This window comes from Mustela nivalis (assembly GCF_964662115.1).
Source record: "Mustela nivalis genome assembly, chromosome: 8".
NCBI classification, from domain to species: domain Eukaryota; kingdom Metazoa; phylum Chordata; class Mammalia; order Carnivora; family Mustelidae; genus Mustela; species Mustela nivalis.
In genome coordinates, this window is record NC_139027.1 from 1,138,294 (window position 1) to 1,165,620 (window position 27,327).

The window sequence follows — 27,327 nt, forward strand, 5'->3', positions numbered from 1 at the left end:
GCACACACAGCTCTTGCCCGCGGCCCCGGACACCCCCGTGTGCAGCGGGACCCAGGCAGGGGATCCCCACGCGCACCCAGCCCGCGGGAGGAGCGCCGGCTCGAACATGTCCTCCCTCCCTCAAGTGGCCTCAGCCACGGGGGTGCAAAGCAGGAGGCCCCAGACCCCTCTCCCGGAAGAGCGTCAGGGAGCCGCCCCTTCCCTCTCACACCGAGCTCTCCGGGAGCGCAGAGGTGGGCGGCAGACGCCTGCAGGGGCGGCCGTAGCAAAGCCCCGCGCACGGGCCGCTTCAGCACACACTGGTTGCCTCCTACCCTGGAGTCTGGACGTCCGGCCCAAGGTGTCCGCAGGGCCGGTGTCTCCCCACGGCCCCACGGGTCGCCCCGCCGTGCCTGCCTGTGCTGGCTCCGCTTCTTACAGCAACGCCGGGACCGGATCAGGGCCCATCCTGAAGGCCTCATTTTACCTCCGCTGTCTCTTTAAAGATCTTCCGTCCTCATCGCGAGCTGCTGGGGTTTAGGACTTCGGGTAGGAACGTTGTTGCTGGGGACAGGATTCCGCCGTTCACGGTGTCCGAGGTGCCCCCTCAGGATGACCCGAGGACCTGATCCAGACACGGGGTCCCGGCCCCTCCCGACTGCTCACCTGCTCTCAGGAGGGTGGACACGGATCGCAAGGTCTCTCTCCTCCGCCTTCCAGTAGAGGACAGTGCCTAGTCAGAGAACCCTGCCCGGGTTCTGCGCACACCAGAAAAGGACACCGCGCCCTCCCCCCACACATAAGCCAAGCAGTCTGCGGCACTGGGCCGGATCTCGCCCACAGCAGGCCGTGCGGGATCCGAATCCTCGCTCTGCCTGTGCGTTCCCGGGGCCCAGTCAACGGGTGGCCTCTGGGCAGGACTTTGTCCCTTCATGCTGCCTCCGCTTCCCTCACGAACTGGGTAGAGCCGTGGCAACGGTGGCCACTGCATACAGACGTCTTCTGCGCGGACACGCGGAGCAGAGCCCGTGCCGGCCGCCGCTGTGAGCCGCAGCCGTGCCCCGTTTCTGTTCTCCGGACCCGGCACCTTCACTCTCCTACACTGCTTGTCCATTGAGCTGCTCTATGCGTGTCCCGTTTCCATAAAAAGACAGACCATAGGTCAGCAGTACGCCCTAGAAAAGCTTGGCCTGTGAATTTTTTTGAACCCACATCCCCATCATCCCAGCACACAGGCTCCCTCCACCAGGCAGGAAAGCGGCCCGAGCTCCTCTTTCTCAGATCTGTGAGCACGTGGCAGGCTCACATGCTCACATCTGAGAGCAGGAGCTCTGGGCAGCTGGTCTCCACAGTGTGCGGCTGGCAGGGACGGACGGGAGACAGATGTGTGCCAGGCCCAGCGTGGGACGCCTGTCAAAGTGTCCTCGGCACTCAGCAGCACGGGGAGGCCCGTTCCGCACTGCGGCCGGGAAGCCGCACGGACACCCCCTCCCGTGTCCCGCCCCAGGAAGCCGCACGGACACCCCCTCCCGCGTCCCGCCCCAGGGGCCGCTGCTCCTCGCTGGCCCGAGTGTTCACTCCGCGGCCTGAGGGCGTGCACATCCCGGTTTGCTGAACTCCATCCCGTTCCTTAAAATCGCCACCGGTCGATGGAACCTATGACCGCCTGCCAAAATGAGAGGTCATTTTTAAAACTTCAGCTTAAATCTCTAAAGCTGTCTGCTACATTTAGACACACATCCGAGGAGCGCCTGAATTCTCTCTTAGAGCCGCGTCGGCGTGAGTGGAGAGAAGGAGCTGGGAGTCGGCCGGTCCCACGCAGGGAGCACTGAGAGCCGAGCCCCCAGGGTACGGGAGCCGGTCCCACCGGCCCCTGTGGGCCCCCGAGCTCCCGCATGGTTTCAGAGGAACACGCAGCCCCGTACCTCGGAGACGACCTTTCAGACATGCTGGAAGGAAGACTGGATGGTTCTGCTTGCGGCGGAAGGGAGGCGTTTTCTTGGCTTTGGGGGCCGGAGCGAAGCGGTGAGCGCAGCGTAGCAGTAGGAGGGGTCACAGGGGCTGAGCCGCGCAGACAGGGTCTCCGGCGCCGTCCCCTGCCCCCGGAGCTCGCGCCGAAGGAGCCCTCAGTACCGCCGGCCTCCAGGGTGGACGCGGAGAGGCCAGGGAGGAGGGGCGGCGGGGCAGCACTCTGAGGCAGGGAGCCCGGGGCTGGACATCGAGACCTCGGGGAACCTGCGAAGGTCAACAGCCAGAAAATCCAAGAAGACAGGAAATAATGTCCAAATACACACGCCAAGGTCAGTTCTCAGGGGCTCACTGAGGGGAGTGAGCAGACATCCCAAAGGCTGGTCAGGGCCCACGGCTCCTTCCGGCCCGTCCTCTGACCCCACTCCCTCCCCCATCTCGTCCGGCTCTGGAGGTGCCACATGTCCCCTGTCCCCAGGGCTGCTCCCTCCTGCTGCGGGGAGGAGACGCCCCACCTGCCCCTCCCCCACAGCGAGGAGCCGGGGCCCGAGTGCGTGTCCTGCGCGCCCTACGTGGCCCTCTCTCCTCGCTCCGGCTAGCCACGACACCCACAGCCATCCTGAGCCCTGAGCTCCAGTCCCTGCTCGGGGACACAGGCGTGGCCTCCATGACCCGCAGAGCCTCCCCCCGCCCCAGACCTGTGGGACTGCGGGACTGTGTCTGCTCCCCCCGTGGGACTGTTGGTGCCACCACCACACCTTCGGCTCCCCTGGGATCCAGGGACTGGGCCCGAGGCTTAAAGGGAGCGGGTGACAAGGACAGGGAGGAGGGGGGAGGAGGGACGGGGTGGGGGGAGGCAGGATATAAGAGGGAGGAGGAACGGGAGGGAGGGGAGACGACCCAGCACAGACGAGGGCAGAGCGGTCCCGGCAGGGCCCGAGACATCCCTCAAGGACAGAGGACGGAGGGGCCGGCTGGAGACTCCCCGCCCCGCCCCCCCCCCCAGTGTGCTTGTTAGGGACGCAGCTGCCAGTTCCCACCCAAATCTGTATTCGGGCAGACGCACGTGATGCTGGGGGATTTGTGTGTACTTTACGGTGTGAGAGGCACAAACCCAGGTCAACTTCTGCCGGAAGAGCGAAGGCCCCATGCCGTCCTAGTGGGGAAGAAACTCGAGTTCCAAGAGAGGCAAGACCTGCCCTCAGCCAGAGAGCAGGGGGAGAACCCCGGCCTGCTGGCCCCCCGCTTTGACAGGGAGCTCGTGCCCCGGGAGCTTCCCAGGGAGCTGCACCTGCAGTCCCTCCTGTAGGGCAAGCGGCAGGGAGACAGAGCTCAGTCCCAGCAGACAGAGCCGGCCACTGGAAAAGAAGTGCCGTACGGTGGCTCAGCCTGTCCCAGGGGCCCTGAGCCACGTGGGGGGTCACAAGACTCAGCGGCCTCCTGTCCTCCAGAGGTTATTTCCTCCGATTCTGAGTCTGGGACTGGGGAGGGGCCGGTCATCCCCTGCAGTCCCAAGGCAGGGACTAGGGACCGCCGCATCCCAGAATGAGAAGGAAGCTCCAGGGGGACAGACTGTGGCTCCAACGAAAGCCTGTGTTGGAGGGAAGGGCGGGGCAGCGCGGAGCAGGGCCCAGGCTCGACGCAGAGATAGTTCAGGGCTTCAGACGTGCTCAAGACTCAGGACGATGAAAGCCCAAGGATGGAGAAGCAGGGACCCCTGCAGGAGAGTGGGGTGCGGGGCCGGGCCAGCAAGCAGGCAGGAGGGACTTCTGGACTCCAGCTCGGCGGAGTCCTGCTTCCCAGGACGGCATGCGGGCGGGCTGGTTTGGGGCGCAGCCAGGACAAGCCGGGCGGGTGGGTGGTTGCTGGCCAGCTTTGAGGCGTCTGTGAGTCCTCCGAGCAGAGAGGCCCAGGGGCCGCCAGCGGTGCCGATCCGGAGCTCCACAGCAGTCGGGGCAGACACCTACATGGCCCTGGGCGAGGGAGTGCCTGCAGCCCGGGGTGACGCGGAGACGCCCTGGGGACGGTGCCCAGGCTGTGAGAGGCCCAGCATGAGAACTGGGAGTCAGAGAAAGAAAGGAGGTCGGGAGGGGTGGCTGAGCAGCGCGCGGAAGCTGGAAGCCAGAGTCTTTCCCACAAGGACAGAGGGGACACGGGTGCCCGGCAGCACAGGGGTCCGTTAAGACAGCGTGTCCAGTGGTTTGGCCCTGGGGGCGTCCGAGGCTCCCCCAGCCTGGCTGTGTCAGCCTCTTACAGGACACCCGTAAGGTGCCTCTCCTTCCCCTCCTCTCCGGCCCCCTCACAGCGCGGAGAGCTGGACCCACAGCCCAGCAAGCCCAGAGAGTCATCGCCGATGGAACGAGTGGGTCTAGACACCGCCGCCCGCCGAGGCCAGCGATGCTGCAGAAAGGCTCATTGCCCCAGACCTGGGCGGGCCCCTCGGCTCCAGCTGCGCCCAGACACGCGGGGAGTCTGAGCCCGGGGGAGCAGCCCCGGGCCATGGCAGGTGAGCCGCCGCGAGCAGACTTCATGTCAAGGCCAAGGCCACTGCGGCGGCACGAGACGCCTGCCCTGCCGGGGCTCTGGAGGGCGGGAGAGGGTTTAAACGCCACCTCCAGCTCTTTCCCTCCCACCTCAGGAATGCACACGCAAACACGCATGCACACACGCGTGTACACACGATCGCCCGTAGACTTGTGTGCCTGCGCATGTGTGCACACGGATGCCATCGCGTGGTTTGTGCACACGCATGGTCTCGGTGTGTTCACACACATGTGCTTACATGCACACATGCACACACACACCCAGAGTCTCGTGTCCCCCCGGGCCAGGGACCTCCCACCCCCGCCACTGGTCCTCGGTGGTCTGGGAGAACCTTCCGGTTGCCCCGCCCGCCATCCCTCTGCGCGGCGCCTGCCAGCCCTGACACACGGGGCCTCGCGGCCTCCCTGGCGGACTGCTGCTCTCCTGTCATCTGGTCGAAGAAGCTGACAAGCGTGGGCAGGTCGCCAACTTGGCCCCAACTCCGCTTGGAGGCTGGACTGGCAGATAAATTGGTCCTGGAGCGGGGGGGAGGCGGGGGAAAGCAAGAGGGGGGCCCAGAGGGAAGAATTCAAATTCATTTTTCTGCTAAGCCCAGCTCCAGCTCTCCAAGGCTCCCAGCTGTAGCTGGGAAGGTTGACAGGGCGCCAGCCCGGGAGCAGGCAGATGGTGCGGGAGGGGAGTGTGCGCCCGGCAGGAGGGGCAGGGACCCTATCAGAACCGGGATGCAGCAGGAATCCGGAGGAACGGTTTGGCCCGCGACCTCAGAGCATCTCTAGAGGCCTGCTGGTGCATTCCGGTTCATTCCGGTTCATTCCGGTTCTGTGAGAGCCAGCGGCAGAGTCGGCGGGAGCCCGAGAATCACTGCCCTCCGTGCTTACCGCTGCGCGGGCAAGGACCGCTCCGCAGCTGGGGGCCGCCCTCCCTGGCTCAATGGGCGCCCCCCGAGCTGCGGCCCCGGACCGATCCGTGGCTGGCACCGGATTAAGCTGAAGGCAGAGGCTTAACCCACTGAGCCACCCAGGCGCCCCCAAACCTCTCTTTTTCTGCCAATCCTCTTCCAGGAGAAATTGGGGCTTTAGGATGGATGTGCACGGCGGCTGCCTCACCCCTCCGATTACCCGATAGTGACGTGCACCTGCTTCCCATTCCAGGAGGCGAGGGTGGTCCTTCCCTGCTAACCCTCTGGCTACCCGTCTAAGGCCCAACATAGAAAACAAAGCCCTTGCAGACGTCCCGCTACCACAGGGGCTTCGGGGGACGGGCGCCTGCTGCGAACCAGGACATTGTGCAACGTTCTGTTCGTGGCTGCTCTCCTGGCCCTGGGAGCATCCAGGGCAGAGCTCAGTGGTGAGAGCCGGACATGGGGGTGCCCCGCTGCATGCCCCAGTGGCCTGTCTCCTCCACGTGACTTCCTGCCACTGCAGGACGACGGCTGCTTGCCTCACGGCGGCACAGCCCCGGCGCTCCTTGGGCGAGCGCAGCCCAAGCACACTGGCTTCCGGCTTCCAGGCCGGGTTCCCGGACTCCACTTCCATGTTCAACCTCTTCGTTTCAGGCCAAGAACCCCGTGGCCTGCCGGGGGCATTTAGAATAAATGGGGTGTCCGCACAGACATTCCACAAACAAGAACAAAACATGCAAATTGGTATAAAAATCCCGTGTGTGTATGTGTTGCCACACGTGTGGTGGGTGTGCGTGCACACGCGTGTGGAGGAGGCCACTTCCGTGTGGGCACACGTGCACGGGTTGGTGCTGAGCTATGGCGAGCACGTTCCCAGGAGGAGCGTGTCCACCCGTGGCACGTGTGTGTAGGGGCAGAGAGTTCCAGGAGCTTCCCGGACCCCGTGACTCCTGTTTCCAACCCCAAACGCACTCCTGGGATGCGTGGGCTGGGACCCCCTGTGGGAAGAGGGGAGTCTCTGTGGTGTGTGTCTCCTGACCCCTGTGAAGTTATCCGAGGGGCTTCAGAGCCAGCACTGTCCATTGAGAAATCCGGTTTGATGTCTGTGGGCAGGAGACACCGTGGGAGACCGGCCTCAGCCCGCGAGTGCGCGGACCACACGGTTCTTACAAACAGCGAGTCAGGGAGTGGAAGAAACACGCGGCCCCAGTCGCCTCAGTCCTACACCTCTCACAGACGGAAGGGGCCGGGGCTCCCGGAAGGCCTGTCCAGTTTGCTCGAGCAGCACCATTTCAGACGCGTGTGAGTTCGGGGCCGGAGGGGTCCTCGCAGGACACGGGGTGGCCGTCTGTGCATGTTCCCACTGACGTGCGCTGGGAGAGGCGGGCGAGCCGTGCGGGACACACAGACGGCACCAGCCCAGCCCCAACCGTCCCCAAAGCAGCCACAGGCCTTCCCTCTGGCCTCCGCTTGAGTTCAAAGGCATCAAAGGCTCTTCAACCTATCTAAGCCCCGGAGCCCTTCCTGCCGGCAGCTCCGTCCTAGGAACAAATGTTCTGGGTAGGAAACGTGTTAGCAGCACAGGCCATGTCATGAGTTGAACTGTGTCCCCAAAAGTCGTGCTGAAACCCCAACCCCCAGCACCTGGGAATGTCCCCTGTTTGGGAAATAGGGTCTTTGCAGCCACTCATGTTCCGGTGAGGTCACCAGGCGGTCCTGATCCATCACGACTGGGGTCCCCACAGAAAGGTCCCCCACGGGAAGACACAGACACGTGGGGAAGGCGGCCGTGTGAGGACCCGGGCAGAGACACCGTGACGCAGCCAAGAGCCCGGGACGACCGCCTGGGGCCACCAGAGGCAGGAAGAGGCAGAGAAGGACTGTCCCCAGAGTGAGGGAGCGCAGCCCAGCGGACACCTTGCCTTCTGGGCTCTGCGACGGCCGCCGTAAGCTGCCTGGCCAGTGGGGCTTGGACGTGGTGGCCTGGGACACTAACGGTATTGCACACAAAAGCACAGTGCGGACAGAAAAGGCAGGAACCACACTTACAGGTCCTGTCAGGAGGCCACACGATCCCAAGTCCACCACAGTGCTGACAGGGGGCCGGTACCAACACAGCAACACAGACCCTCCGCTGTCTCCAGCGACGGACCCCGCAGAGAGGCCTCAACACCCGCCGCGCCGGACGCAGACACGGGGGAGCCCACGGGGGTGTGGCCAGGAGAGCATGCACAAGCCGGCGGGGCCACAGACGGGGGAGCCCACGGGGGGGTGGGGCAGCCCACTGACATCACGACCTTCCCTTCCCCTCTGGCTAGGACCTGGCCTCCCAATCAGTCTAGATTTTAGGGTGAGTCCCTGGACAAGAGGAGTGGGGCCTCCCCTCCTGCCCACCAGGAGCCGGAGGCAGGCAGCTGCGTGTGGGGACGGCGCTGAGCGCTGCAGCCCGGGTTCCGCCGAAATCCCGGCCCCACGTTCAGCCAGTGGGGCTGCAGGCTGAGTGGGCACAGCCTCGCTCTGGGCGTCAACTTCCTCGGTGGCCCCAACCAACCCCATCTGACCCCATCTGACCCTTACGAGGAGCCCTTAAAGTACGTGAATATGTTCCTTCAATCACAAAACAGTCTGCAACCCCAGCTGCTGTCTTTACGTCTTCCTCACGAAGCAGGAGGCTCCCTGGCGTGTGCTGAGGTTCATGGGGTGGCACGGGCAGGGGGCGGGGTCCCATGGGCAGGGGAGGAGGCCAAGGAGCAGTGGTGCGGCTGCTGTAGCCAAGCCACGCCCACGGTCCCCGGCACGGGAGGGGGACGGAGGGCCCCCCCGCCCCCGGGCCTTCCAGGGAAGCAAGCAGCTCTGGGCCATGATGACAGGCCCTCTCTGACCCTGACCTCTTGTCCGCACATAAAATGCAACGGGAACCCCGTGTGGAAAGTCGGGAACCCAGGAGGGCGGCCGAGTGTTCCGCCCCTGGGAGGGAGCCTCCAGTTTGCCCACACGCGAGGGGTGAGCCCAGCACGCGGTGACGGGGTGACTGCCAGGTGGACACGTCTGTGTGCTCTCAGACGCACACGGCAGGGAGTGCGCAGGACACAGCGGCTGCACATGTCGAGGCCCCTTCCAGGAGCTCAGCCAGGCCGACCGCGGGGGCTTTGCCCATAGACCGTGATCCGGGGGTCCCAGAAGCCCCGCTCCTGGCTGGAGGCTCTCAGCAGGGCACAAGCTCCCTTTCCACACGCAGAGCCCCGGCCTGGGTCCCGCTGACGGGAGACTCAAGGGTGTGGTGGTGGCCCCGTTCCCCAGCAGGGAGCAGTGAGAGAGCAGGTGGTGAGGCCCTGGGGTCAGGGACAAAGGGGCAGGACACGATGGAGAAGAGGTGACAGGTGCGGGCTGCGGGACAGATGCAGATCCAGCTCCGGGCCCAGGGGACTGTCCCAGGACGGCGGAGGGGCCCTCAGTGGGTGGTTGCCCGAGTCCTTCCACTCGCAAGGGCCAGACAGGGCATGAGGAGACAACAGCCACAGCCCGGGCAGAGGCCAGCCCAGGCCTAAGCCGCGGGGGGACTGGCCCCTCCCCTGTGCGGAATCCCCCATAGCAGCCTAGGACAGCATGGCCAGGTGTCCCCAGGAGGCTGAGCAGACACCAGGTATGGGGAGAGGTGCAGGACCGACCCTTCCACCTACGAACCTCGGGGCAGCAGGCCAAAGGCCCCTGCGAGATGTACGACAGGGACAGAGCCGGCCAGTGCGGCAGCGCGCCCTGTCTGTCTGTCCACGGCCGTCAGTCGGCTCACTGCGGCAGCGCGCCCTGTCTGTCTGTCCACGGCCGTCAGTCGGCTCACTGCGGCAGCGCGCCCTGTCTGTCTGTCCACGGCCGTCAGTCGGCTCACTCTGCGGACCGTGCAGGGCGGACGCTCCTCAGCACGACTAAATTCTCTCTCCCTGTTCCTTTCTGTGTCTGCCTGCGTCTCTTACATGTGTCCCCCGCGGGCACACACAGGTGCATACAAACACACCTGTGTACCAATGCACACGTGCACACCTGTGCACGCGCAACACTGTGCGCACACATTTGTGTGTACCCGCGCACACACACACGGGCGCACACAACACACTGCACATGTACCCACGCACACACACACCGCACACGCACGTGAGCACACACCCTGCTGTTGTCGGCTGCAGGTAGTCTGCGTTCCACGGAACCACAGTGCTCGGGGGAGCCCACGGCCCCGGGACCAGGAAAGGAGGCGTCCTCGGCAGAGCTAAGGACAAGGACACCTACATCTTTTCAAAGCTTCGATCCCTTGTCCTTATTCTGAGTCAGTTTCAAACAAATCCGCCCCCTTATAAAATTCATTGTCCCTTCCTTTCTAGGTAGTGGCAGCAAGACTCTGCAGGAAGAGCCCGCAGGAGCGGAAGCCAGCGCGGCCGCTCGGTCTGGGGACGCCCACGCCCGCCGGGTCGGGGACGCCCACACCCCCTTCAGAGGAATCAGCTCTGAGGCTTCCCTGCACCCCCTTGCCCAGAACCTTCTCCAAACAGGGCTGTATCGCCTGGCAGGGCGTGTTCCCAGTGAGCCCCGGGTCTCGGGGGCTCTGTGCGGCCGTGTCTCTGTGCCCGCAGAGTACGACTCGGGATCTGGAGCCCATCCTGATCGGACGCCGATGTGCCTGCCTGGGAAGCTCCACACACCTGGGCTGCGGCTGGCTCCTGGGGGACGGCCAAGGGTGTGAAGCACAGAGGGCAGTGCCCCACCCCCCGCTGCGGGGCCCGGATCGACACGACTGCAGGTGCCGGCCGGAGCTCAGAGTCTCGGCGGCGACCTCTGCGCCCTGGCAGGGTGTGAGGTCGGCAGGTCCACCCCTGCTTCTCGCTGTGGCCGTCCTGCCTGTGTGTCCGGCTCTCCCTCCGCCACCCGCAACGGGCTCGCGGGCTCCCGTCTGCCTGGGTCTCCGAAGCCCACCCCCAGAAGCTGCTGGGAAGCCTCCTCCAGGGGCGCTCGGCCCTGGGACGCCGTCCAAGCGGGCGGCTCCAGCACAGAGCCGCGGGGACGGGAGGGGGCCCAGACAGGCCTGCTGAGCCAAGATAAAGCCGCGGAGCCTCTGTCGTGCCTGAGGAGCTCCTCGCCTATGCCACAGGGGACAGACAGGGCGGGCCCGGCAGGCCACCACCAGGGACCGTGATGGGCGGGGGGCGTCACGGGCAGTGGGTGGTGGTACAGGTCACCACACACCAGCCTGGGCCGCTCCAGCCTTCTACTCTGTGTCCATAGAGAAGACTGGCGACCTCGAGGGAAGCAGGTCCCGAGGACGGAGGCCCTGGGGGTGAGTCCCCTGGCCAGTTAGTGCCCTCGATGGGTTAGTGGCAGAGCCAGGCCCAGGGGCCAGGGACCAGTCTGTTTCTGCGTGCAGCCGTGTGTGTGCAAGCTCCCCCATGGGGGGATGGCAGTCTGCCCTTCTCTGTCCCTGCGAGCCACAGGAAAGGCACTCAGCACCACCACTGGTCCTGGCACGGACTGGTGCTGTTCATCGCAGGCGTGCCCTCCACATACAGGGCTGACCTGGGTATCTCAGCTCTGCACCCCTCTGCTCTGCCCCCAGGCCCACCAGCGCCCTCTGGCCTGACCTGGGTCCAGACCATGGGGCAAGTCAGGAGGGCCACAGAGGACAGCTGGAGGTCACCAGGCCCTTCAGTAGCTTCCTCCCCACCGGGCGATCCTGGGCCTTTGCTCGGTCCTGGCAAGTGTCAGGACGGGTCTGCCCACTCCCAGGTTTCCAGCTCTTCCACACGGAACCCTCGGGCTTGGGCGAGAGACCCCCCAGGCCCAGAACCACCCCAGGCTCCACCCTCCCCCAGCTGTCCAGGAACACAGCTCATCACTCCGCTCAGGGGCCAGCTTGTGTCACCTCCTGTTTGCTGCTGGAACTCTGTCTGATGCACATCTCAGCCCGTCCCCTTTCCATATGGACCGTTTGGACGTCAGGTCCTAGAGGGCTAGAAGGGTTTGCCCAACGTCACAAAGCAGGACAGTGACAAGGCTGTTCCTGTGCCCACCATGATTTGGGGGCTTTGCTTGTGCAAGGGAAACCTGCACCCACTCTGAACATTGCTGAGTGTCCCATGGCTGTGTGTGTGCAAATACACATGCATGTGTATGCTCGTGGGTGTGTGTGCAAGTATGAGCAAGTGTGTGCCTTCTGGGTGGGATGTGTGCAAATGTATGTGCAAGTGTGTGCCTTCTGGGTGTGTGTGTGTGAATGCGTGCATGCTCATGGGTGTGTGCTTTTTAATGAGCGTGCAAATGCACACGTGAGTGTATAGTGTGTTGGTGTGAGTGTGCACATTTGTCTGTGGATATGCGGATGTGTGGCTTTGTGGGTTGTGCAAACATGTGTGTCACATGTAAATGTGCAAATATGTACTTGTGCGGGGTGAGTCCATACACCTGTGTGTATGCGTGTGCTGCACTGGCATGTGTGTGTGCTCACGGGGTGTGTCAGGCCCAGATCCCCACCAGCTGAAAAGTGGGAGGCAGCCTCCTTCCTCCCAGTGAGGCGCCTTTATAACCAAGACAGTCATGTCTGTTACCAGATCCCTCGGTTCTCAGCAGAAAGCGTCAAGGGTAGAAAGGAGACGTGTCTTTGCCATTGTTTAATGGAACGAACGGACCTGGAGAGCACGCACCAGAGCTTCCCCAGCCCTGGAGTAAGGAACGAGGAGCAGAACCAGGACGCTTCTCGCGGGCGCCCTGCCCTGTCCCGGCGTGAGCTGAGTCTGTGGGCGCCCGGTCTGACAGGCGGGCTCGGGCCTCAGCTCCCTCGGGTGCACAGTGAGGGACAGACCCACGCTCTCCACCTGCTCTTACAGCTCAAAGCCGATTCTAGAACGGACCCAAGCTCACTGACGTGATGGGCTAGAGATGGAACAGAGGCCTCCAGGGTGCCAGCCGGACGCGGTGTCAGCTCACACCACAGTCGGCGCCAGCTCTGACTCCCAGCACGGCTGTGTCCGAGCACAGATGCCCTGGGGCCCGGCCCCTCCCCTCACCCCACCGAAGCATCAAGCGGCCGCAGGGCCTTCGGCAGACACGAGGGCATCTGGAAAGCATCTCCTGCCTGCCCCACTGTAGAGAAGGTCTCTGAGGGTCGAGAAGTATTCACGCCTGACACGTCGTGCCTGAAACCGAAGCAGGTAACACCGCGGGGCTCACTCGAGGACGGCTCCCTGGCTTCTCGTCCCCCCACAGACAGGTGACCCTGACCACACCGTGCACACGCCTTGCTCATCCCCGCGGCTCAGCCCGGTGCCCCCAGGAGAAGCTGTGGGGGACAGAAAGAAGCCCAAGGACAGATACAAGGCGCGTCCCCATGGTGACAGTGACGGTGACGGTGACGCAGAGCCCCCAACAGAAACAAGCACCAGAAAGTGAGCTAGAATAAGACCTTAACAGCAAAGCCTTCTCCAAACAAACATCTTCCATGTCCTAAGCTCATGCCATCAATTTCACTTCCTAATTTTAAACACTCAAGCTTGTCTCCCGGAAAGGTGTTTCCAAGGCCAGGCGTTTCGATTCGGAGCACGTCTTCCCGAGAAAGCCAGGGCACCCGCCGGGAGAGCTCAGAGGTTCTGGGATCCAGATGCGGGGCAGGACAGCGGAAGCCTCCTCCTCCCTCACTGCCTCCCCTCTGCTCCCCGCTCCTCTCAGCGACACGCATGTTCGCTCAAGACCGTGCTGCGTTAGTGCGACCCGAGGGGCCCCGTGTGGACCCAGGCCGAGGCCGCTGGTGTCCACGCCAGTTCTGCATTTGGACGCTGCCGCCCCGAGCAGGGCCAAGATGCCCTCATCGGCCATAAAGTCCCCGAGGTCATCTCCCGCACACCCGCCCCAGGCTTTCCTCCCCTGGGCTTCCCAGGAGGCCATGCTGGGCTCGGCGCAGGCAGAGGACGCCTGTCTGAGTCCTGCTGCTACCAAGCCCTTTTCCGTGCCCAGCACACCCCAGGCACTTGGCACTGCCCGTGAGTGGACCCTCCCAGCAACAGCTCGAGCTCATTCTGCAGAGGAAGACATGGAGGCGCCGAGGGTCCCAGTAACCAGGTTCCCGAGTCCTGCTTGGATCCCAGGGGCGCACTCGTCCCTGCCACCTCGGGAGGCAGGAGCTCCCCAGGCAAGGCGGAGACGACTCTGGCATGCTTCCCTCCGGAGCCCTGGCAGAAACAGGGGCGCACACAAGCTGAAGCCCCTCCCCGCCCCTTCCAGGGAAGCCCAAGGGCTCAGGGCTTAGCTGAGCCGCAGAGCACCGGGCCCCAGGTAGGTGGCAATGACTCAGAGGAAACACGGGGCCGCCGTGGGTGCGCGGACGGCGCGGGAGCAGATAAGAAACAATGAGGGACCAGATGCCTTTCCTTTGACCACCTTAGCCCTGAGATTGGCTGCTTCTGGACGCGTCCTACCGCGCTGACACTTTCCACAGCGGATCCCAGGGCGGATTGCGGGGTGGCTCTGAGCACGACAGGGAGCCTCCCGGGACACACTCCGTGCCATTATTTGTCACTGCAAACCTGCCGACCGCCGCCCCGCCAGCGGCACCGCACCCCCACCCCTTGCCGCTGACCCTTCACGGCCCAGGAGAGCAGAGGCTCCCGGAGAGCATTCTCGGTGGGCGAAGCCTCCCCAGTGACCATCCCCCGACCGCTGTTCAACAGGGAAAACCTGGAAGCTTCTGACACTCCCAGGAAGTTGGGGACCCTCCTGCGGACGAGCCCAGAGACGCTCCCCCAGGCCAGGCTCCAAGCACAGAGGGGGCCCCAAAGAAGGGTCCGACTCCCAGGACGGTCCCAGGACCCCCCAGCTCTCTGCAGACAACAGAACCTGTGGTCCCTGTGGACAGGAGAATGGCTCAGCCCCGTATCCCTGGGGGCTCGCCCAGTGGTGGACCCAGGGGCACCTCTGCCTCTGAGCCCAGCCAGCCAGGAGCCTTGCTGTGTAGACGGGGCAGGTCAGATGGGGCCTCTCACCACAGCAAACCCACTCCACACCAGGTCCAGGAGCATGGCTGAGTGGTGTGCACACGCCCCTTCCACATGCCTTTGCACACCCCACTGCTCCCCAGGGTCAGGAGGCACACACACATGCACACACACGTGCACCCGTACTCACTCCCCACAGCAGGTGCGCTTTGGCTGGAGGGGGCCGGATCTCGTGCTTTCTTCTTTTGCTTTGGAAGCACCGACAGCCTCCGGTGCCCACCTCCCCAGCTGCCGACAGCTGCCCGCTCCGTAAAAGGGTCAGTCCGCTCAGGAAAGCTGGGTCTACATGGACTTGGAGCACCAGGGTTGTCTCTGGCCGAAGCTGGGGTGCAGCCAGGGAGGGTGGGGGCCAGAGAGCAGCATGGGAGGGAGGAGGGGGCCCCCGGCTGGGGAATCACAAGGGTACTTGAAGGAGATGGGGAGCCAGGAGGGGCCCGGGGACCACCCAGGGCACCGCCCCAGGCAGGGTGCACCAGACATCCCCCATAAAGCTGCCCCTGAAGGACCCCAGGTTGGACATGCTCAGAGCAGGCCAGCCCTGGGGCTTCCACACCAGCTGCTGTGCGAGTCAGCACCTGCCGCCGGCCCGACCGCTCCGGGCCCAGACCCCTCCCCAGGACACGCCACTGAGCCTGCGCACAGACGCAGGTGCGCGCCCACCCGGCCTCCGCGGGGCCCTCCACAACCCCCCCCCGCACACCCTCCTCCCCACATCCTCCCCAAGGCTCTTCCTTAAGGGTTGCTTGCCGGCTGGCTTTTTCACTTTCTTCATTTGCTTGCTTTTGCGTTTATTTCTAGAGCAGCTCTACATCTAAAAACCCTGAGACGCAGGAAGGTACCCAGACTCCCCACACAGCCTGCCTGACCCGGGCGCCTGCTCCCCGCCCTCGGGGAACCCCAGCAGAGGGGACAGAGTCTGCAGGTCACCTGAGGGCCCCCCCGTCGGCGTGCACTGATGGGTTTGAGCAAATGCGTGACGAGGAGTCACCCTCACTCTCCATCTCTGTCTCTGCCTCTCCCTCTTCTTCTTTCCTTTTAACTTCTTAGTTCCCTGCTCGACATTCCACTCCACTGCCACGCCAGCAGTCAGGAGAAACTCCCAGGCCCTTCAAGCTCATGCCTCTAGAACCTTCCCAGCCTGCTTTCTCTCCTCTTGCCTTAAAGAAGTTGATTTAATTTATGTCCAAAACTGGGGTGTTTGCAGGTGGGCAGAAGGACAATGTGTTCTTTGTCATTGTTCTGGAACAACAGACGCGCACTAGGACAGTCCCAGGTCCCTGTGGCTCCCTACGCCGTCCATGCGTACCCACGCGAGGCTCACACACCCCAGAGCATCCTGGGGCTCCGGTCAGAGCACACAGTGTCCCAGGCAGCCCTTCTTTCGCCCCGGCCCGCAGCAGAGGGGGAAGTGCCCCCAGTCCCAGGGAGGCCGAAGAATCCAGCTCAGTCACTGACGTCAGAACCCGGGCCGATGCTTAACCACAGGGTCCCTCCTCCCAGAGGCTGGAAGCCCCCGGGGCCAACCGTGGAGGCAGCTGTGGGGGGATCCCAGTGGCCCCGCTCTCCCCACACCTTCCCACGCCGCCCTGGCTTCCTAAGGATGGACAGAAAGACAGACGGTGTGCTCCAGGACGGACGGACAGACGCTGTGCTCCAGGACGGACGGACAGACGCTGTGCTCCTTTGTTAGTGACTGTCGTCTGAACTGCTCACCCTCGTGCTCCGGATAAAATTTCTGAGCCAAACATCTCATCGATGGAAGATCACCCTGAATAACCGTGGGAGCAGGGCCTGACCTCTCGGACCTGGAGAGCAAGAGCCCCTCGGCCTGTCTCTCCCTTCACAGGTGGGCACACTTGCCCCGACCATGAGCCAGCAGCCTGACACCTGCCAAGGTTCCCCCGCACAGCACTCTAGGGTGACTCAGGAGAGACTGAGACTCGGGCTCCTGTAACAGCCCTACGGGGGTCCCACAGCTCGCCCAGCACCCCTGCGCTCTCCCACAACACCCCCGCACCCCTGCTGCGGTCCCCCAGCTCTGCAGGAAGTGTAGTGTAGAAGGAGACCCAGCCAGCGGGCGACCCCTTCTCAGAACAGGTGCTCACCTGGGAGTCTGGGGCATGACCTTTCCCCAAGCTTTGCTGGGGGACAAGACCCCTTGCAAAGCTCAGTCCTGCCACAGAACAGTGTCCTGCAGATTCTCTGAATGTTCCTCTACGCTCAGGGCTCTGCCCATTTCCCAGGCTGTGCCTGATGTCCGGCCCCTACCCCCTTTCTAGTCAATTCTGTTCATCCCTCAGAATTAAACACAGGCCCGCCTCGTCCCCCTGGACATTCTGGACCCCCCCTCCTCCCCCAGAGTGTGAAGAAGGCCCAGTGGCCACGGCTGCTTGGGTCACACCTTCCTGGTATTGACGTCATTCACCTGTGGCGGGCCTGGCTTCGGAGCACACCCAGGTCAGCGCCGGGGTCAGCGCTCAGGTCAGCGCCCGGGTCAGTGCCCAGGTCAGCGCCCAGGTCAGCGCCCAGGCCAGCACAGTGCAGCCACCCGCAGGGCCGGGGCCCAGGGGCTCCTGGCTAAAGGGGTGCATTATTTCTGCAACACAGCCAGACATCACTCGGTCGTTCTGAGGGGGATCTGGAGACGGGGCCTTTCTGCACAGAATTATGAAGTCTGCGCGGATAAGGATGGGGTCCTGCGTCCCCACTCCCCTCCCCCACCCGTCTGCCCTCAGGCCGTCCTGTCACCGGCAGCCTAAATGTCTGCTAACAGCACTCTGTGATGCCCGCAGGGGACCTGCATTTTCAAGAGACAAGCCTTTGCTCGTCACAAGACTTTATTTCCGAGAGGCGGATTGCCATCACTACCCAGGGTGGCAGAATGTCGTAGGGGCAGCTGCCCCCACACCCACACTCCCGCCCGTGAGCAGGCCTGTCGCAGCAGGAGTGAAGTTGACCCACTGTGAAGGCTTGGGCCACCTTTCTTAATGATATTTTTTTTTTTTTTTTCATTTTAAGCCTGTAATGACCCTAACAGGCCTGCTGTGGGCATTGGTGGGGGTTGGCCGTCAGGTCCCTGAAGGGCTCCCCAGACCCTAGGCCCCTCTATGACGGCCATCTCTCCTGGGGATGCATCAGGCTCTCAGATCAATGGGAAACTGCCTCCCGACTGTCCTCGGCTTTCGCTGACCCGCCAGATTACCAGCAATTACTCTGCAGTACGGACCTGTCCATGTCACTGTCTCCTCCTTCAGAGACGCCCCCACGAGCTCTGCCCCCACCGCCGGACCTGCCTCCCAGGCCGCAGGAGCTGAGTTCCCTCCTGTCCTTCGGCCCAGGAAGACGGAGAGGGGGGTCCAGCCAGTGGAGGCGGATGCGGTCATCCTGGGTGAGGAGTGACAAGGGCGGGCGGCCAAGGGGCCGCCAGAGAGGAGCAGGACGAGGGGCCGAGCAGAGCCGGGAGGGTGGGCGGCCCTCGGCCTGGGCCCGACAACCACAGGCAGCAAATCCGGGCTTCGCACAGAGGTCCCACGTCCTAGTCCGGGCCCTCCTATGGCTCACTGCATGGCCCTCCCCACCACTGCCCCACGACCCCTCTGTGGCCACGCTGGCCGCCGACAAGTCTAGAGACTCGCACAGCCACGGGAGAACAAGGATGAGTCCCAGACAGTCTGGGCACCCGGGCCGGACCGTGGCCGCGGACTGGGGCTCTCGCAAGACTTCAGGGAGGGGACGGGGTGGGTCTATAGAGGGTGGGGACAGGCAGCTTGTGGGGCGCCGGGGAAGAGCTGTAGGATGGGGGTGGGGCGGATCTGCGAGGCTTCATGAGAACACGGGGCAAGGGGGCAGCCGGGACCCAAGCGGGGACCCCTGAAGCATGTCCGTCAGCTCTCCCGGGCCACGGCGGTGCCGTGAGACGAGCTGCCCCTACAGTGGCGGCGTCCGTGGGCGTGGCTGGCAGCCCACTCAGGTGGTCCGTGGTCAGCTGCGCGGCTCCGAGCCGTGTCTCCCGTCCTCCTGGAACCAGGAGACTAGCTGCGATGAGCTGAGCTGCGCCCCCTCCCAGAGGCTGTGTCGAAGTCCCAATCCCCAGCACCTGGGGATGTCCCCTGTTTGGGAAATTCGGTCTTTGCAGAGGATCAGTTTCAGGTGAGGTCACTGAGTCGTCCTGGTCCGCCACGACTGGGGTCCCCACGGGAAGGAGGATGCCGTGTGCAGACAGAGACACGTGGGGAAGATGGTCGTGTGAGGACCCCGGCAGAGTTGCCGTGACACAGCCGGCAGCCTGGGACGACCGCCTGGGGCCACCAGAGGCAGGAAGAGGCAGAGAAAGGCTGTGCCCAGAGCGAGGGAGCGCAGCCCTGCAGACGCCTGACCTTGGGCTCTGGCCTCCAGAATTGTGAGAAAACCAGCCCCCCGCCCCCCCGCCCCCCGCCCCCGTGCTGGTACTCAGTCCCGACAGCCCGGTCTGTTGCACAGCAGGAGAGGAAACAGCTCAAGACTCGGAAGGCACATGGCGTGGATCCGAAACCGCTCCTTCCACCCACGTGCCGCTGGGCACAGTCCGGGAGGGCACTCTGCTCCAAGTCTCGGCCTGTAGACGAAGCCAGGACGAGCCACGTTCTCAGCCACGTCTCAGTGGCTCCCTGTGGCCTGCCGGGTGGTGGCGTGCGAGGCTCTGCACTCCCACTTCTCTCCGCGCACACACATGGACATGCCGCTCCACGGCAAGCAGGGGATGGATGTGACTCCTGTGCCTCCTGGGGCTCAACCCCACCCCAGCCCCTGTTCCCTGGACCCTGCCCCCCACGGGATGGCCCAAAGGCCACAGGCTGGGCTTCCTGACTTGGTATTCCCGGCCCCTCACACGTATCGGGACATCCTAATAAATGGAAAGTGAAACCAGCCTATAGACAAAGGCGAAAGAATCCTTTAGAAAATAAGGAGTTTTAGGGAACATTTTAAATAGGTGCATGGATGGGACAGGTATCTGCAAAGGGGAAGTTCTGCAGGAAGAGAAGATGAGTGAGCCCCAAGGCAGGTAGAGGAGGCTCTGGGACAGATGCACAGAGGAGCCAGGGCAGGGAGGCCTGGGCGCGCCAGCAGTGCGGGAGGCACGGGAGGAGCCCGGCCGACGGCTCCCTCCCTGGAGCCCCGAGCCACACCGTGGGCAGCCGCCTGCAAACCTTGGCCCCGGCCCCGCGTCACCGGCCTGGCGCACGCCACGTCCACACCCCTGGGAGCTCAGACGAATTAAGCGAGACATTGACCAAAAGCATCGAGGCCACGCATGCCTCGGGGAGACGCTCAGTGGCGGCGGGTTTCCTCCTTGCGGGCCACCTTCCTCCCGACCCGCTGGCTCGCTCCCATCACCCCGGGCTGGTCTCGGCAGCACACTCCCACGTCCTTGCGGGCCACCTTCCTCCCGACCCGCTGGCTCGCTCCCGTCACCCCGGGCTGGTCTCGGCAGCACACTCCCACGTCCTTGCGGGCCACCTCCTCCCGACCCGCTGGCTCGCTCCCGTCACCCCGGGCTGGTCTCGGCAGCACACTCCCACGTCCTTGCGGGCCACCTTCCTCCCGACCCGCTGGCTCGCTCCCGTCACCCCGGGCTGGTCTCGGCAGCACACTCCCATGTCCTCGAACTGACCGACTAAGGGACACAGCGCCCTTGCCCTCCTAGGACGCCAGCCCCAGACTGTGGACATCGATGACTCTACCCAGCCTGCCAGCCGCAGTACAGACCCTGCAAAATTATTTTGTCAGACTTTCCGCAGAGGTTGGTGACCTTTTTAACCGGGGGCGACGGCAGTTAGGACAGGCCACAAGATGAGGACTGAGAACACGGAGGTAGCGGCCGGGCTCTGAGGCTCAGACACTGGTTTCCCAGCTGGCCTCCACCATGGCCCCTGTCCCTGGGCGCGGGCGGCAGAGAGCTCGGAAGGCCACGGGATCTCGGAAGTCCACAGGCTACCCTCTGCACGCAGACCTTGTGATGAGGATTCTCAGCACTTCCCATCTTGTGCATGAAAAAGCCAATTTCAATTATTTTAGACTTGTAATTCACACTATTGCTAATATTACTGTAATTACCTATTGGCACATTCAATTTCCACCACGCAAACATCAATAAAGCTCTAGATGCCTTCATCTTTAATAAGTGGAAAGCAATTCCTGGGCTATTGTCACTGTTCTGGTAACAATGGGCAGAGATTCTGGGTGGCCTGACACATTTGGCCCACTCTACCCCACGAGTGTGGGCAGGAGAGGGTGACTCGGTGCCAGGAGGAAGAGGCAGAGGAGGAGGGTTTCAGCCCTGCTCCTGTCGGACCTCAAACCCTCTGGCCTGCAGTTTCCACGCCTACAAAGTGAACCCCTAGTGGACGGGCAGCAGACAGAGGCGGCCATGGCCTTGCAGACTGTCAGGTCGTGTGGAGCCGCCAGTGAGCTCCACGGCATTCTGGCCAGTGCACAGTCCCCACGTGCCCCAGCTCTGTGACCATGCCCAGCACAGTCCAGCGGCCTCCTCTCTCTCGGATCCCCCAGGCTCCCAGGCTCCAGCCTGACCCGAAGGAGAGCCAGCTTTGCCCCTGAAACCAGAGACGCCCTCAGGAAAATCTGCATCTTGCCTCTCGGTGTCTGGCCCTGTGGTTCTCTCTGTCCCCATCAAGCTCCCACTCATCCTAAAAACTCAGGTCACTCTCTGCACTTCCGGAAGCGCCAGGTTCAGCGAGGGTCTTCTTTGTTCTAGGTCCCCTGTGCCCATCTCTCCGGTGAGTTATGTTGAAAGCCCTTCCCCCGGGACAGTGACTCCCATTGCCAGTGGGGAAGGGTCCCCCTGTCCTTGCTTCCCTGACTCCCTGTGATGACCGCCACAGAACAAGTACACAGAAACAAATTTTACCCAGTGCCCTTTGGAAAGATCTGTGTTTTTTACAACCTTCTGAAATACAATGTCTTTGTACTCATCAAGAGATTTTAAAACATTCATATCCTTTGATCAAAGGTGAGAACGTGAGACGCAGACTGAGGTCTGAGCACAAAGCTGACTGGCATAACCCTTTACCGGGGCACGTGGACATTCTGTCGCAGGCAGAAAGCCGCTTCATCTTTGCCATTTCTTCCGGGCCTGCTCTCCTGACTGCCCCGCGCCCACTCTCAGAGAGGAGGTCAACCAGAGAGGAGAGAAAACCCAGTCAAGGGCAATCTCAGACCTGCAGGCTCCCCTGCTATGACTCCTCTCTCCTGGAGCGGACGTTCGTCCAGCGAAGGTTCTCAAGGGGGCGAAGCAGGAGGACGTCGGGCTCCTGGGGGCACCGAGGACCAGGCTTTGCTTGTGCCACCAAACTGCAAAGAAAGATTCCTTCCCTGGAGACAAAGATGGATGTCCGAACTGGGACTGCTCACAGTCAGTTACCGTTGGGATAGAATTTGATGTTGTAAACATTGGGGTACAGATGGCCCTTCTTTTCACTACATCTGTATCTTTGGGGTAAATACCCAGTAGTACAATGGCAGGGTCATAGGGAAGTTCTATTTTTAATTTCTTGAGGAATCTCCACACTGTTCTCCAAAGAGGCTGCACCAACTTGCATTCCCACCAACAGTGTAAGAGGGTTCCCCTTTCTCCACATCCTCTCCAACACATGCTGTTTCCTGTCCTGCTATTTTGGCCATTCTGGTGTAAGGTGGTCTCTCGATGTGGTTTTAATTTGAATCTCCCTGATGGCTAGTGATGATGAACATTTTTTCATCTGTCTGATAGCCATTTGTATGTCTTCACTGGAGAAGTGTCTGTTCATGTCTTCGGCCCATTTATTTTTATATGATTATCTGTTTTGTGTGTGTTGAGTTTGAGGAGTTCCTTATAGATCCTGGATATCAATCTTTTGTCTGTACTGTCATTTGCAAATATCTTCTCCCATTCCGTGGGTTGCCTCTTTGTTTTGTTGACTGTTTCCTTTGCTGTGCAGAAGATTTTGATCTTGATGAAGTCCCAAAAGTTTATTTCCGCTTTTATTTCCTTTGCCTTTGGAGACATATCTTGAAAGAAGTTGCTGTGGCTGATAGTCACCAAACTGTGGAAAGAACCAAGATGCCCTTCAACGGACGGATGGATAAGGAAAATGTGGTCCATATACACTATGGAGTATGATGCCTCCATCAGAAAGGATGAATACCCAACTTTTGTAGCAACATGGACGGGACTGGAAGACATTATGCTGAGAGAAATAAGTCAAGCAGAGAGAGTCAAGTATTTTATGGTTTCACCTATTTGTGGAGCATAACAAATAACACGGAGGACATAGGAGTTAGAGAGGAGAAGGGAGTTTGGGGAAATTGGAAGGGGAGGTGAACCCTGAGAGACTATGGACTCTGAAAAACAATCTGAGGGTTTTGAAGGGGCGGGGCTGGGAGTTTGGGGGAACCAGGTGGTGGGTATTAGAGAGGGCACGGATTGCATGGAGCACTGGGTGTGTGCAAAAATAATGAATACTGTTACGCTGAAAATTTAAAAAAAAAAAGAATTTGATGTAGTAGCACCCCATCATTCAAAATGTCACTTTTTAAAAAGTGTTTAATGTCTTGGGGGAAATGCTTATGAGAGAATATGAGCCATAAAAGTAGTATCCAAAACTGTCCATACCATTTGACATAAAAACATTTCTCCATAGGAAAAAACCTCGAGAAAACTGCAGGGAACAGTAATAATAGTGTTTCCCTCCCTGCAGAATGGGAGAGGATGATCGCTCTGCGGCGCGAGCCTGTTTATACTCGCGGTAGCATCCGGTGTGTGAGCGGTCCAACCAGGGAGTGCAATTCAGGTCATGGGAAGTTGAACCAAGCTTGGAAACTCAAGCCGCAGCACACACGGTATTTTCTGGGCCATGTGGGACACTCCTGCCGTCACCCTCCGCAGACCTGCAGCTGGTCCCTGGACCCCTGGAGGTTTGGTCCCTGGACCCCTGGAGGCCGGCGGGATCTTCGGCCCCGTGTTGTCCTCCGTCAGGAGGGGTTCCAGGAGCTCCCGTGAAAAGGGTTCTGTGTGGCCACGGGGAGCTCTCTGTGAGCACTCAGTCCTCCTTCCTCGGCCGGCAGACGTTCGGGCGTTGGCTGTGCTCCTTAAAGGTTAAATAAAACCTTATTCCCTCCGTGGGGAAACCTCACCTTACAGATTTAGGAACAAATCAGATGAGACAAAGGGAGTGAGACTGCAAGGCACTCGGGCCCGGAAACGCTATTACCACGGGCACTGTGGGGCCCACGGGAGCGAAGGCCTGTCCGGTTCTGATCCACCAGAGCCAGAGGGAAGAGGGTCGGCGTACCGGGACATCCCCAGTGCTGCGCGGTGGAGCTTTGGTCCGTCTGGGGGTTGGTTTGGTGGTTCGAAGGGAATCCACCGCCAGGCGATGGGAGCTGAGCCGCCCAAGATGAGGGGCCGCGTCCCAAGGGCGAAGCCCCAGCAGGGGATGGTTCTGCTGGGCTGCCTGGGCCGCCAGTCCTGAGCAGTGCTCACTCTCGGGGTGGGGACGCCGAGGTCCCGTTGCTTGGCCACCATCACCACTGGTGTCTGGGGACGTCAGCCGCCCCCGGCGTCAGCCCAGCTCTAAGGGGCACGGATTAGCCTCCTTGAGCCAGAGGCTTCCAGGGTCCCCCCCACCCCGCTACCAGCCCCCAGGCTCCACGCCCCCAGCCTCCTTCCTGCAGCCTGCAGAGGAGGAAGGTCGGCACAGAGAGGTGAGGTGGCCCGAGCTCGCGCAGGAAGGGGCAGCGTGGGCCAGGCCTGCACACCACCCACCACCTTCTCCATGATGTCTGCCTCTCTGCGGGAGCTCACGCCCTGGCTAGCTCACCCGTGCCCCAGGGGCCTCGCACGCCTCCTGACTGCCACGGCAGCCGCAGGAGGCCGGTGCCGCCGGCCAGGATGTGAACGAGGGGATGTGTGTCTGGTTCAGAGGGTGAAGTCCCTGTCCCACCAAAACCGGGACGCAAGCCAGTGCCCGGGAAGGGAAGTCCACGCTGTGCACGTCCACACTGCGGGAACCCACTGCTGGAAACAAGGATCACCACCGACACACTCCGCGTGCCACGTTTGAGTCAGACGGAAAGAACGCGGCTGTACGGCCCATGACAGACGTCCTAGAAGAGGCACCACCGCGGGGAGCAGGAAGGCCCCGGTCAAATCCGGGCGGTGGGAGTGTCGTCTGTCTTGGTGGAGTGACGACCGCACACCCGTGGGTCCCTCAGGACTCACACAGCTGACGCTCCGGCCTGGGGCTCAACTCTCAGCAAACCTGGCCTTAAAAGGACCCCGCACAGTCCCGGACGCTGTGGGCGTCTGGGTTCAGGCCCAGCACGCAGTGTCAGAAGAGCAGCCCGGGGAGTAGCTCCCCCCAAGGTCCACACTGAGGGCAAAGCCACGCCGCGAGCTGCAGAGCCGCTGGAGCCTGGCCTGGCCTCAGGGGTCCACCCCTGGCCCCTCCTCGGGGGGATGAGCTGGCCGTCCGTCGCCCACTAACACACTGCACAGTCTCCGGACGGCAAAACTGCAAACAGTGAGACCTTTTCCAGCTCACAAGCGCCGGGGCACGTCTGCGGGTCAATAACAGATGCGTCCAGACCCCGGCTGGCCTTCCCGAGGAGGACGCAGATCGATGGGACGTGCGCGCTTCCACACCGACCCCATCAGCACCCCCCGCCTGCGTATGGATCAGGACGGAGTTGGTGGCACGTGGATGTGGCGGAAGGAGAAAGGCACCCCATGGGGGACCAGCTCACATTCGGGGAGGAAGGTCTGCCTGCGTCGTGCTGTGCTCCGCTCAGCGCAGGCAGAATCGCCAGGGTCTGACCCGAGGGTCTCAAGAGCACCAGCCGTGTCTGCTGGCCTCACCCCAGTTCCCGCGGGAGCCTGTGAGCTCTTACTCCACACAGTCCCCGTGCTGCGGGGACGGGCGCCGTCCTGCCCGGTGGAGCGTGCTAACGCCCCACGTCCGGGAGCGGACAGGACACAAGGGACCTGCCACACACACAGACTTACTCCACTTGGTGCGGACGCTCCAGAGGGGCCCCGTGAGCCCTGACGCCAGAGGGGACAGAGGACGCTGGGCACAGCCACCCCCAGCGCCGCGCCTCTCCCCGTGAGTGGGACCATCGGTGCGGCAGGTCCCTCCTCGTCCATACGTGAATCCTTACCGGAGCCTTCGACACTAATGTCACCCTGCAGGCAACAGAGACGGCAGGAGGCTGTGGGGCTGGACCGCCGGAGCTGCGCCGGGACGCAGTGGGACAAGGTTGGCTCAACGGTGGCGTTTGCCCCGAGCCGCCGTGCTGTCCCCAGGGCTGGTGCGCTCTGGCCTGTGCACCTCCCGGCGGCCCAGTCAGCTCTGACTTGCGGCAGAGACCGGGGCTGTCCTCCAACGGCACGTGCTCCAGCCCTGGAGAGGAGCTGCCCGTCAGGGATGGGCGACATGTTGGCACGCCCTGCCACGGAGCCTGGGGGGCCGTCTGGCTAATTCTCGCCGCAGAAGGTGAGAAGGGATAATGTGTAAAGACCCAGGCTGGGCTCGGGGGGTGGGGGTGTCTTCTCGCGCTCCTTTCTCCTTCCCCCTCCACACGTGGGGCCTCCAGAGGCCCTGGGGGCCGGGGGGCAGGGGGAAGGCCACTGGACAGAGGCCTCTGTGCTCTAATCACTCATGACAGAAGACGGCTCCCCCAGCCAGGACACGGGCAGTGGGCTCCAGGTCAGCGGACAATACTCGTGTGGGTCTGGGGCTTCCACAGCAGCGGTCCGGGCCTCGCGAACCCCTGGGGAACCGAGGCCGGAAGGGGGAGGCAGCGCACCAGAGTCCCGCGTGGCCCAGACTCCCTCAGACCGCACCCCGCCTGCCCACGGGTGAGCCGTCTCCTGCGTGTGGCAGAGACAGAGTCGGGCAGCGCACGCGGCGGGCACTGCCGAGACCGGGACGGTAGGACACGCATGAGCAGATTCAGCAAACCGCCTACCACGACCGTGGGCCTCTGATCCGCGGCCGCACATTGCCGCGTGGACTGGCCATCTGTGGGCTTCGGCAAATTGGCTTCATTGACTTTTCAACGTGTGGAAGAAACAGGAGGGGACGGGGTGACCACCCCCCAGAGGACCTGCCGCACCCAGGATGGCACTAAGGTCGCATCTGGATGCCTCGCTCCCGTGCGCTGACTGGAGGGGAGAGGCAGAACGCAGACCCTCTGGTCCACGGGGACCCAGGGCCCCGAGGCCTCCCGTCGCCAGCCTGGGGCTGCCAGAGCCCATCATGCGCACGCGGGCCCGCCGGTCGTGCCCGGGAGGCCTCCCTGGGTGATGCGTGTGCCTCCGGCTCCAGCACTGCCAGGCCCACATCGCGCCTGGCCCCCGTACGTGGAAGACGGGGTCAGACGGGCTGTCGCGCTCTTGGTTCCTGCAGGAGAACCCCTCCTCCCGCCCTTGCAGCACGGACCCAAATGCTCCACAGACGCTCATATCGTCGTCAGCCTCCTCCAAACGAGTGACCCTTTGCTGACGCCGCACGGCGAGCGAGAGCCCTCGTTTCTGAGGAATGACACCGAAAGGGGGATCGGAGGACCAGCTTCCGCATCGGGGGGCTGAAGTGCACGGCAGGGGGACCCTCTGGCTCGCGGTGACTGTTGGAGTGGCCTTCAGCTTCCAGTTCATCCAAGGAGCAGGATCTGGTCCCTGCCTGTGGGACAGGGCCCGTGGACATGAGGAAATGGGACCCAAAGCCCCCTCTCCTCGTGTCACCATGCAGGGGCGGCCTGCCCAGCCCGGCCCTCCCTCCTGCCCCCCTGCTGCCCCCCCGGGACGCCACCCAGTGCCCCACGCAGCCCCCACCAAGCCTGCAGCTCTCCCTCTGGCACAGCCCCTCACTGCCC

At 62.8% G+C, this 27,327-nt stretch overlaps 1 protein-coding gene across 1 annotated transcript; it reads left to right on the forward strand.

The window, feature by feature from the left end:
- Window positions 1–1,628: 1,628 nt before the first annotated feature.
- On the forward strand, window positions 1,629–8,022 carry LOC309871960 (uncharacterized protein; the record flags this gene model as incomplete). The annotated part of the gene is made up of 3 exons (XM_082745436.1): window positions 1,629–1,643; window positions 2,026–2,279; window positions 5,643–8,022. 3 exons carry the CDS (start codon window positions 1,629–1,631, stop codon window positions 6,301–6,303), a joined length of 930 nt encoding a protein of 309 aa, XP_082601562.1. The 3' UTR covers window positions 6,304–8,022.
- Between the last annotated feature and the right edge of the window lie 19,305 nt (window positions 8,023–27,327).